This window comes from Canis aureus, chromosome X (assembly GCF_053574225.1).
Source record: "Canis aureus isolate CA01 chromosome X, VMU_Caureus_v.1.0, whole genome shotgun sequence".
In the NCBI taxonomy this organism is placed as follows: Eukaryota; Metazoa; Chordata; class Mammalia; order Carnivora; family Canidae; genus Canis; species Canis aureus.
In genome coordinates, this window is record NC_135649.1 from 19,613,006 (window position 1) to 19,625,010 (window position 12,005).

Sequence of the window (12,005 nt, forward strand, 5' to 3'; positions counted from 1 at the left end):
CTTGCTCATTTGAATTCATTATTGTTATAGCAACAGTTCTGTAGACATCACCCATCAGTGGTTAGAAAATGACAAATGTCAAACTATGTCTGACCCTGACTCTCTTCAGCTCTTTTTATCTGTGGTATCTCTTTGGAATAAAAATGCCTACTCCCTGCTGGGTCTTCTTAAAAAATGCACATTGTCTCTTCACATAAAGGCAGGGATGATGGTGCTATGGAAAAAGAAGTAAAAGATGAGGAGGAGGAAGAAAAGGAGAAAGAAAAGGAATTCAATCTGACTTTTCAGGTTTGAAGCAGGAGTTTCACTACCTGTAGGGCTCAACTGGCACTTCATTTAAGGACTATCTTATGTCGCTTAAAGTATTCTGTTCCTTTCTGACTGGGCCTTGGTTTTGTAGCTAGGTTTCCTGATCCTCACGGCTGGTGGGAGGGTCGGGAGGACATGATGTTCAGGGCCCCAGTTGGAGAGGTTGCCCTTCAGATCCTTGGAGCCCTGCGGGGTGGGGGGAGCTGCCACCAGATAGCTTGTCTGTTTTTCCAAACAAGGTAGAGAATGAATATAGAATGCAGTGTGCAGTACCTCATGTCATTAGGTGTCCTTTGTGATCTCAAGCCACAATGTGCCTGAAACCTAGAAACCCTTGTTCCCTCTGAAATCCTGCATAGAGGCAGCAAGGCTGGAAAACACCATTACTACTGCCATCGTTCTAGTTAGAACCCATGTTTTGCTTCTGACAGTCTTTCATGGGATTGAAATTTCAAACGCAAAAGGAAAGGTCAAGTTTGAGGTGGATTGATGAGACAAATGTCAAGGTCCCTTCCAGTTCTCACATTCGAGAAGCCTCTGCTTGGACAATGCCGCGCTGCCTGCCTCTACCCTGTCTTTCTGCTCATGCAATTTTCTCATCGACTGGGTGAGATGTGGAAGAGCCATGCAAACAATTTTGAAAAATTAACGGTTCTGGGTGGCCCCAGGTGGCTCAGCAGTTTAGCGCCGCCTTCAGCCCAGGGTGTGATCCTGGAGACCCAGGATCGAGTCCCATGTCAGGCTCCCTGCATGGAGCCTGCTTCTCCCTCTGCCTGTGTCTTTGCCTCTCTCTCTCTCTGTGTATGTCTCTTATGAATAAATAAATAAAATCTTTTTTAAAAAGTGAAGGTTTAAAAAATAGAAAAATGAACGATTTGGAAGTACCTTCGCAATCTGAGTGCCAAACACAAAGTATCAGTGGTTTTATTGAATCAAAAGGATATGAAGAAATAATTTTCTTTCCATGAATGCACCATTTATGTCCAGTGGGCAAATTAGAGAAGGAACTCTCTCCCAATTATATTGAAATGCACATTTTACATCTAAAGCTGTAGGTCAAATCATAGGCCACAACTAGAGTAATGAATATCTATGGCAACTGTTTTGCCATCACAGGGAATTGCACCCACTGAAAAGTGGTTTTTTTTTTCCCAGTAATTAGAAATGCTCTTTATAAATCAGACTGTAGATAACAGCTTAGGTATAGAGAATACTAACCAGATTTCTGTACAGATTTGATCCATGTTCTCCTATGAGCATAAGATATGTGTTGTCATTTTTACAGAAGCTACATACTTCAGGAAACCTTTGCCTAGGTATTAACATATGAGAACGTATTGGTACCAGTGATGTGTGATTATTGCATAAGAATGTCCATGTGACTCTTTGGGCCTCAGTGATTTCAAGGGGGAAAATTGGCATAAGAAACACCTTTCTTGTAGTGAGAGAACCCTAGTGGGTAAAATTAACTCCAATTCCTCTGTGTTCTCCAACTTGTGTAATTCATGCTAACTATAGACCAATGTAGATATAATTCATGTGTTCCAATACAAAATTATTAGACCAAGAGGTGCTTGGGTGGTGCAAGTCCGTTAAACATACAACTTTTGGTTTCAGCTTAGGTCAAGATCTCAGGGCTGTACGATTGAGCCCCACATTGGGCTCCAAACTCAGCTCGGAGTCTGCTTACATTTCTCTCTCTCTCTCTCTCCCTCTCTCTCTGCCCCTTTCCCTGCCCCCAAATAAATCTTCAAAATTATTAGAACAATATGCTATCATACTTAAATAAATTTCACTACTGGCAGGGCTGGGTCTGAGCAAATTTGGAAGTGGATGTATAATAACCATAACAAGAGTATTAGCTAATATTTACTCTATTGAGCCCCAACTGTTTTATTCATAATTATGTTCCCAGAGCCTTAAAGAGTGTTGATCCCAATGAATACCTGTTGAATGAAGGAACGAGCACATGGATAGCAAGTGAGTGCTTTGTACTAGGCAGGGTGCTAAGTGCTTTCTGATTATGTCCATGTATAAGTATTTTTATACTCCATGCCTTGTGCTGAGGGCACAGAAAGTGCTCTGGGTGAGAGGAATGCTTTTCATATGTTTCTTCTTGTAATCCTCGAGAGGTAAGTGTGACACCTGAGGAAAAAACGAGGCTCAGAGAGGGTATGTTACTGATCTAAGGCCATGTGGCCAGTAAATGGCAGAGCCAGGACTCAACTCTTAGTCAGCCTGGCCCCATGGCCTAGCCTATTTCACCGGGAAACACTGCTTTTCCCTTTACTTATTTTTTTAAAAAAATATTTTATTTATTTATTCATGAGAGATACACACACACACACACACACACACACACACAGAGGCAGAGACACAGGAAGAGGAGGAAGCAGACTCCCTGAGGGGAGCCCGATGTGGGACTGGATCCTGGAATTCCGGAATTACACCCTGAGCAGAAGGCAGACACTCAACCGCTGAGCCACCCAGGCATCCCTGCCTTTTCCTTTATACATTTGTTTTCTGCTCTTCATGCGGAATCCCTGAATAAAGACATGCTGGGCTCTCATCACTTTGTTGAGGAGTTAACTGAGGCCTCGTTCTTCAGACTTCTATGCCTCCTTATCTCCCCAGATTGTTCTTTCTAAGGCACCACTTTTGCCCTTTCAGTCCCTGCTTGCACATCCTCTCAGTGTTGATGGAACCAGCATAGCACTGTCATCCTGAGGCAACGTGTCCCCGTCTTCTGGCACCTCATGTCATGAGTCTCCGGGATGAACCTGGACTCCGCCAAAATCGGGTCTTCACAAGCCTCCACTGGCCTCCTACACCCCCACTCCTCTGGCAATTCCTCCACGTCTTTTGTGGTCCAGAGGAGGTCCTATCTTCTCCAATCTTTTTCACATTAGCCTTGCACTGTCTTTGAAGTTTTCCTGGGTATGTTTTGGGCTTGGGGCACAGTGAGAAATGACTGTACCTGGACTTGGACTCAGAGGGCCTCAATTTAGGGCTCTGAACCAGTTTCCTCACCCATAAATTATGGAGAATAATACATATTTCACAGATAATACATGTGGAAGCAATTCCTAAACTGTAGTTCTAAACAAATAGCAGTTCTTATTGTGAGATTGGCTTCCTGTGGAAGACTTTTTAGGGAAGGAGTGGGAAGTTTGCAAATAATGCTATCAGACTGATTTTGTGACGGCCCCTGGGTGGATGGATGGAGAGAGAGAGAGAGGTCTGCGGCCAGAAAAGATGTATTAGGAGGTTGGCGCTACAGTCAGACAAGAGGTAATGGAACCCAGATAAGCATTGATGGCCACAGAGTAGAAAGGAAGATTCGATCTATCCAGGTGATTGCAGAAGATAAAGGGAGTCCAGTGACCAACACGGGCACAGACAGGGAAGTATGGTGGCTAGGTACCTGTTGCTGGTGGTTGAAGTTGTAAACACAGATGAGCTCTCTGAGGAAGAAGGAAAGGTAAGGCAAACTTTGGGCATTAGAGAAAGAATACTGAAGGGAAGCATGAGATTAGGAGACAGGAACAGACTACACACATCAACTCTTTCCAAGTGACTGGCCTTCAATTACTGGGACTTCTGTAAATTTCCAAGGGGACCAAGAAGAGACTGGCAACCATGCAACAAAAAGAAAATTGGGATGACTGTCCTGGGGGACAGGCATTGCCTTGTATCACCCTCACCAGAGTCCTTCTCCATGCAGCTATGGCTCCCACCTCTAAGCAGAGAGTCAGCTTTCCAAATGCTTCCAGTCTTCCAAGTTTCTAGAGCCTTCACAGAACCAACCTCTGTACATAGCAAGTGGTCAGCAGGGATTACTTGCTTGGTTGCTTGAAAAAGAGAGTCATGGGGGGCAGAGAGAATGTTATTTGGTGAAATCTAGGCTGAAGACTGGCTGTTTGGTAAACTTTTATGAGTTCTTAAGCTTAACATATTAAGCTTAAATGTTAAGTCACTAACATTTAAAAATCAGGAGATTTCAAATGCAGTTCTAGGTCTTTTATTTTTGTGGGAAACTGCCCCAACAGGTGAACCTGTACTCTTGCAGGCAACAGGCATTCAAATAAAAATAAAGCCTGAGAGGGCTCTTGAGGGCTGGGGGTGGAAGAATTCTAAGAGAAAACATGACCAATGCATGGTCATGCCAATGCAGGGGCAAGTGTGGTGGTTATTTGGGGCAGGCAGTGTTTTGGAGGCCTCAAAGCAGGAGCCATTAGTTCTGCTTGGGGAATCCAGGAAGGTTTTCCAGAAGAAGTGACATCTCAGCTGAGTCTCAATGGATGAGTATATGAAGGAGTCATCCCAGGAGTGGAAGGGAATGAAAATGTATTCCTAGCAGGGATACAAGAATGTCCATGGCATGTGCTCTTGTGGGGCTGAGCTACCAGATACAAGGTTGGGAAGGGCCAGTAAAAACAAAACAAACAAAAAAACTGGTAATGTAGATAATGGCCTGATAGCAAAGATCCAGCTCTGCTGATCTATTTAGTAATCGATCTAGAAAGCAATGGGGTCCTGTGGGGGATAGGGGCAGAGTTAAGCTGGGGAGGGACACTGTTCAGGTGGTGTCATCAGAGGCTCACTCTGATGGGTGTGGGAAAGATGGGTTGGGTAAAGGGAGAGGCTAGGGGGCTGTAGGACAGCACCTATCCTATGAAAGGAAGTCATATTCTACTTGCCATCCCCATATTTGGCAACCAAGCTGGCTCCCCACCAGGCCAAGATAAGGGCCCTCAGAGCTAAGAGAGTGGACCTGACTTAAGTAGTTCTTGGCTTGGAAAGGACATCAGCAGTGAGCATGTATCTTGTTTCCTCTGCCCACCAGTGAATGTACCCCAGTGCCTCATCAGGAGAAATGCCTCACCTGGGAAAAGCAGGTACACCATAAATTCATTCTATCTAAGCAAGCCTTGGCATATGGATCTTACCCAGTACACTCAACTATAAACTCCTTTTGGTGCATATGTCTTCCTTCCTTCTGGGGATGAGCAGCATCTGGCACATACTAGGTGCTCAGTGAATATGTGATAATCTGAAATAGGGATGCTTCTACAGGATCTGGGTAGTTGCACATTCACAGCTGACCCTAAATGAGACCCAGAGTACTGTTTTCTAACCAAAAAAATCACATGGGGGGGCAGTCTGGGTGGCTCAGGGGTTTAGTGCCGCCTTCAGCCCCAGGGAGTGATCGAGTCCCACGTTGGGCTCCCTGCATGGAGCCTGATTCTCCCTCTACCTTTGTCTTGCCTCTCTCTCTCTGTCTCTCATGAATAAATAAAATCTTTAAAAAAACCAAAAAATCACATGGGATTTGGTCAGAAGCCTTATAATTTTCAGTCTTGGTTCAGCTACTCAAGATTGCTGTGGCTGTGAATGAGCCATGTAACCTTGCTGAGACCCTGTCCATTCAACTATTTTTTAAAAAACACTAGGATTTTCTAAGAGCAGACAGTGAGTGCACCTGAAGGCACTTTGCAAACTGTAAGGTAGTATATGACCCAATGTAGCATATCTATAAAATGGAATAGGAAAAAAAGTTCTAATATCTGCATCCAGGTGGATGAATTTTGAAGACCTGATGCTATAAGTAAAAGAAGCCAGACACAGGTCACATGTGGCATGATTCCATTTATTTTTTTTTAAGATTTAATTTATTTATTCATGAGAGACACAGAAAGAGAGGCAGAGACATAGGCAGAGGGAGACGCAGGCTTCCCGTGGGGAGCCCAATGCAGGATTTGATTCCAGGACCCCAGGATCATGACTTGAGTCGAAGGCAGATACTCAACCATTAAGCCACCCAGGTGCCCCCATGATTCCATTTATACCAAAGATCTAGAATAGGCAAATCTATAGATACATAAAGCGGATTAGTGGTTTTCGGGGGCCAGGGGGTGGGAATAGACTTTCCTTAATGGGTACGGGGTTTCCTTTTGGAATAATGAAATTATTCTGAAACTAGATCGTGGCAATGGTGGCACACCTTTGTGAGTGTACTAAATGCCGCTGAATTGCATACTTTAAAATGGTGAAAATGAGAAGTCTTAAGTTTGTGTATTTTACCACAATAAAAGTGCTAAGTGAGGGTTAATCATCTTGAGAAGCTGTCGTTTGTTACATTCTACATGCGGTACCCCATTCATTTTTTCTTGGCATCCAGAGAACTTACAGAGTAGGTGCATCTCCACTAAGGAGCCTCTTTATAAGAGAAAAGCTGGAGTGGGGGTGGGAGGAGGAAAGGAGGAGCTAGGGGCCATCTGAAAAGGGAAGCTGGATGGTATTTGTTTCGTAGATTGCCAGTTGTTCACCCTGTTTGTATTTAAATGAAAGGAGGCTTTGAAGTGGGAGCCGCCTCTGAGCAGGGCTTGGGGTTCCTGTCTTGTGTGGTAAAGTTCAGACTTGTCCAGATCTGTTTCTAGCCAGAGGTTATAGTTTCTGGTGAAAAAGGCTCAAGTTTTGGTTAATAATACATGAGCAGGAAAAGCAGGAGTAAATGGGGAGGGGGCAAGGAATGAGTTTCCCCTGGACTTGTGAAAAGCAGCTTTCTGATTTGGGGTCCATGGTTTGGGAGGATCTTTTTTTTTTTTTTTTTCACTTATGGTCACTGGATTTCATTCTGCTATTACTGTTGGCTGCATCTCAGATTATATCATTTTTGTTAAAGAACATCTTTAAGTAAATATCAATCAATGCAAGTTAGAAGTGCTGGGTTAAGCCCGAGCAATAATTTGAATGGTATTAGGTTGAGACAAAGGTGGACTACTTGATAGTTTCTTGAAAATGGCAGGAGATTCACTTGGAGGAGAGTTTGCCTATTTAGAAAAAGTCCTCTGCTAGTTGCAGGGTTAAATGTTCTGCCAACTCACAGAAATTATAAGTTTCACTAATAGGTCACTATCTGTTTACCTTGATGATCTCCAAGAGTTAGTAAAATGTAGAAAAGTCTGCAGTGGGCATTCAAAACAACAGCTGCCCTAAGTTTCTACAACTCCACAGAGCCAACATGTCAATGTGGTTTACAAACAGCAGTGGACGGAGTCTCAACAAACCCTATGAGGGTGATAATTGTAATGATGGTTCATATCTTCACCCTATGTAATTTTATGGGAATTGAAAGTCTAGCCAAATAATAAGTTCCAGCCCCTTTTATCTGCCCAGTTCCCAGCACACTCCCGAGGTGTCTGAGGCACTTCTCACCCTAACCTCTTAAAGCAGATTGTAACAATAACAAGGGTAATGACAAGTTCCCAATCTGCACAGTTCCCTTCATTAAAGGAGCCCTGGGAGCTTCAAAAACACTCATTAATGGAATCTGACAAAGCTGGGAAGGTGGGAAGACTCGCCCATTTCCAGTTTTCTGGTGGCTAAGCGTAGACTGGGTCCCAGTGAGGTTTTAAGCCTCTCTCAAGAGGCTTGAGGGCAGAAGGGGATGGGGGGCGGGTCTCCGGCTACCTTTACTCCACGTGACCTGGGAGCGTAGCCCAGGGTTCTGGACTCACACACCAGCTGCATGCTTTTAGCGAGTCACTCCCCTTCCCTGGGCCTCAGTTTCCCTACATGCACAAGGAGGATTTGGGCCAGGTATCTAAAGTCTCTGAGTTCATGCTTCACTGTCCCATCGCCTCGCGCATGGGGAGAGGGGGAGGTTCTCCCACTTCAGGGTTTGGGTAGATCTGCAGCAGAACCAGGCGTGGCTAGGGGAAGGCGGGGGAGGAGAATGCCTGCCGGTTCCGAACTAGTCGGCGCTCATGGAGCCCCGATGGATGGGAAGCAGGTCTGAGAGGGCCAGGTGAGGGTCTCGGGCCAGCTGGGAGTCCGAAGTCCTCCGGTGCCTGCGGCGAAACAATGCGAGTCGTGCCAGCGCCTTTCCCTCCGGGCCCAGGAGCGAGGCGGCTGGGAGGGCAGGTACCGAGGCGGGAGGGCTCCGCCCGGCTTTGGCCCACCGTCAGCGAGTCAGGTGGCCGCGCGCAGAAAGCCTGTGACTCGGCTGTGGGCTGCAGGACAAGTGCCCGGGCGCGCGGTTCCCCGGGGCTTGGGCCCTACACCGTCGGAGAAGTTAGCCCTCCCTCTTTGGGTGGGGGGCGGCAGGCATCTCCTCGCCTCCCCTCCCTGGGGAGGAGAGGCGGGGAGGCGGGGAGAAAGGGAGGGGGGAGGAGGGAGGAGGGGAGGAGGGAGGAGCCCCGCGGGGCGTGTCGCGCGAGGGAGCGCCGCGCGCCCGGTGCGGCCCCCTAGGAAGTGGATTTGGCCGCTCCGGATCCTAGCCCGCTTCCAGGTTTTCTCGTGTCCCGGCCCTGCGAGCTCCCGCCCGTCTCCGGCCCCCCCGCCGCCCGCCCCCTCCCCCTGAGTGCCGCCCGCTGGGCCAAGTTTGCCGAGCGTCGCCGCGCACGCCGGCCAGTCAATCAGCGGCGGAGCTGAGGAGGGCACAGCCGCGCGGCCGAGGGCAGAGTGAGCCGAGCGGAGCCAGGAGAGCGGACCGGCGCCGGGCAGCCCGAGCAGCGCGCAGCTAGCGCCCGCCGCCGCCCACGCCCTCCGCGGCCCCGGCGGCGCCTGCCACCTTCTCGTCCTTCCCCGCGCCCCTGTCCCGCTGCCGGCCGGCGCGCCCCGTCCGCCGCCCCGCGGAGCCCAGAACCCACCGGCCCGCGCCACCGCTCCCGTGGGCCGCGCGCCGCCTCCACGCCCTCCTCCTCCTAACTCGGCCGGGCGCCTGGCACCAGGGACCGTTGCCTGACGCGCGAGGCCCAGCACCACTTTTCGCCCCGCATCTCCTTCCCGCTGCTCTCCCAACTCCTGCCCTAACTCCCTCGCCCCCTCGCTCCGCTCCGCCCGCGAGCCCCCGGCCGCGCGCCCCTCTGCCCGCGCCCGCCACTCTCCGCCTGCCCCAGAGGTGGGAGCGCGTCGGCCCCGGCCCACACCATGGCCCGGTTCGGCATGCCCGCGCTTCTCTGCACCCTGGCCGTGCTCTGCGCCGCGCTGCTGGCTGCCGAGCCCAAGTCGAAAAGTTGCTCGGAAGTGCGACGGCTCTACGTGTCCAAAGGCTTCAATAAGAACGATGCCCCCACGCACGAGATCAACGGTAGGTAGGGGCCCCCGGGAGTCGCGCGCGGAGGCAGGCACCCCGGGGAAGGGGCCGCGGAGCCCCCCGCGAGGCCGCAGGTAGCCCGGGGGGGTGGGGGAGCAATGGGCAGGCAGGCAGGAGAGAGCGCGAGAACGAGCCCCGGCACAGCGCGGCCCCCGGGGCCGCGAGTGGAGGGGCACCGCCGACGGGCCGGGTGCCACCCCGCGGCTTCTCCCGCCCCGCCGCGTCTTCCCGGTCCCGGGGAGCCCCGAGGACTATGGCCCGCAAAGTGCGTGTCACGGTCTCCCTCGCCTGTTCCGGGTTGAACTCCTCACTGGGCTCCACGCTTTGTTGTGTGGGCGACGAGAGGCCGGGAGGGGGTGAGGGTCGCCGGTGGGATGGTGGTGGTAGTGGTGGGGGGGCAACCTACGGCTTGCCGGATTCCTGGGGACACCAAACGTGAAACTCGAATGGAGGTTTCATTGATGTTCTTTAAAACCCCTCTCCCCGCCTCTCTTCCACCGCTGACGCGGATTAGGAGTTTTAGTAGCTCCAGCGGCTTTAGAAGTCGCCTTTAAAAAGCAAAAGACTCTCCACCCCTCCAAACCCTGACTTTTGGGAACTCTCCTGCTTTCCGGAAGGTGCTGCACGGGAAGGGTACTTCCACCACCCCCCTTTCTTTTTTTCTCACCTCATTTTCAGGGTTAATTGCACATTCAATTACAAACCTTTGAAAGGACTGACTGCAGGAAACCCGAATCTCAGTTTGGAGATGGTTATGCAAATGGAGAAGCCTTAGCCTGTGAAAAAGTTCAACGGATTTCGGCGCGCGGGGGGGGGTGCGTGGGGTGTTGGTGAAAGCCCTTCTAGGAGCGCTGGGGAGGCGGCATTTCGGCGGACGCCCTCCGCCCCTCCTCGCGAGGCCGGCGGCGGCGGCGGCGGGCGGCCGGCAGATAGCTGGGTCCCCTCCGGGTCGCGGTCTCTGATTCGCGGAGGGCAACTGTTGCGCGCAGCCCCGCAGGCTGCGCCGGGGCCGGTGGCGGCGCAGGTAGCCCGTTCACCCTGAGGGTTTAGAAAGCAGCACGGCTCTAGCTGGCTGCTGGCCAGCGTAACCTAACGGAGGAGAGAGCGGTTCGAGCCCCCGGGGGGCCAAGCCTTCATTCCGAACCTTTCATGGAAGTGAGGAGAGCGCGCCTTTGCCTCGCGGGGCCGGTCACCCGGGTGGGGCAGGCAGGGGGCCGGCAGCCAGCAAAGGAAATACTGTAATTTCAACCAGGCGCTTCCAGAGGCTTAAGAAAGACGTGGGGGTCATTTTTTGGAAGGGCTATTAATAACCTTGGAGATTAAGTGCAGTCCTCAATTACATATAAATTACAAAGGTGATTGAGGGAAGTCGCTGGGCACTTTCTGAGGGTATTCGGCATCCGTCTAGAAATAGAACTCAAGAAAGTGTTGGAGCAGCCGAGGAGCCCACTGTACCTTGGTAGTTATCAAATAACTCGCACGCTACTGATTAGAGACTCTTTGCCCTTGAGCTGCCTGTCTTTTGGGGAACTCAAGAATGTCCTCACAGCGGCATGATTTTATTGGTTGTGGAGCCCTGAAAAGCCCTCTTTCTTTCCCCTCTCCCTCCCGCCCCGCCAGAAACAGCGAAGTGACCCAGCAGTCACTGAAGCTTGGGGGCTCTGCAGGTCAGACCTGGGGGCTTTGTGCCCTGCATGGTTTGGGCCTGGGCCCAGCAGAGATGATTGGCGTGAAAGTTACAGTTGTCATTCCGGCATTTTGAAGGGAGAGATGCAGCGATGCACTTAATGGGAATGTGACAAGTTTTCATCTTCTGCTCCTGCAAACAATATGTGTCTTTGAGCTGGACTGGAGGCATTCAAGGAGTGGGTTGTGAGATTTGCCCCCCCCCCCCCCCCTTTCTCCAGCTTGGCTCAGGGCAGGCTCCTGACAGCAGGACCTCTTCCCCAGCCAGCATCCCAGGGAACAGGAAGTTTGAAGGGTGCTCAAGGACTGTGCTAGGTGTTCCCTTTGATTGCCCTGGTCCCCAGCAAACACCTGAGTGATATTTTTGCATAAATGTCTATATGGATATTTCCCCCCAAAGATAGGAGAGTTATTGGTGACCAGCAGCAGGAAATGGAAACTAATGTGCTCACACCCAAAACATTTTATTCTTTTTGTCTTGTCCTTCATCTCCCTCCCAGGGCTGCTGCTTTTATTTCCCCTTTTGAATGACCTACTGGACTGCATTCTCCTGAGGAACAAAGGAAGTGCCTTTTTAGCTGGAATCCTTGGAAGACCACCAAGGACTTTAGCTCATGCAGTGCAATTTCGCACCACTTTCAACAATAACAAAAATGCATGACTGAATGGCTCAAAAATGTGGAGTGTTAGAGGCATTCATTTGAGTCCAGGACACTGTCACAACACAGACAGACCCAAGTAAATACCTTTAGACGGCCAGTATAGAAACAGGGGGTAATCTTTACCATCACCCTGGCCTGTTTAGATGCATACATTAGCCTTGTCTTCCTTGGGCTACGCTCAGATAATTTTGGTCATTTTTGGGAGGGTAGTCCATATAGTGACATGTATACGGCCTGTGTCTGAATGA

General features: G+C 50.3%; 1 protein-coding gene across 2 annotated transcripts in view; it reads left to right on the forward strand.

Annotated features, from left to right (window-relative positions):
* Positions 1–8,012: 8,012 nt before the first annotated feature.
* Positions 8,013–12,005, forward strand: part of GPC4 (glypican 4) — a 113,441-nt gene continuing 109,448 nt past the window's right edge. Inside the window, exon 1 of one of the 2 annotated variants that reach the window (XM_077889991.1) lies at positions 8,013–8,119. Coding sequence is in view for 1 of the 2 variants with exons in the window: in XM_077889989.1 (XP_077746115.1) it covers positions 9,244–9,403 (160 nt within the window). In the remaining variant the exon portion in view is untranslated. Of the gene's footprint in view, positions 8,120–8,940; positions 9,404–12,005 lie in introns of those variants that run through there. The other variant, XM_077889989.1, reaches the window with a different exon arrangement.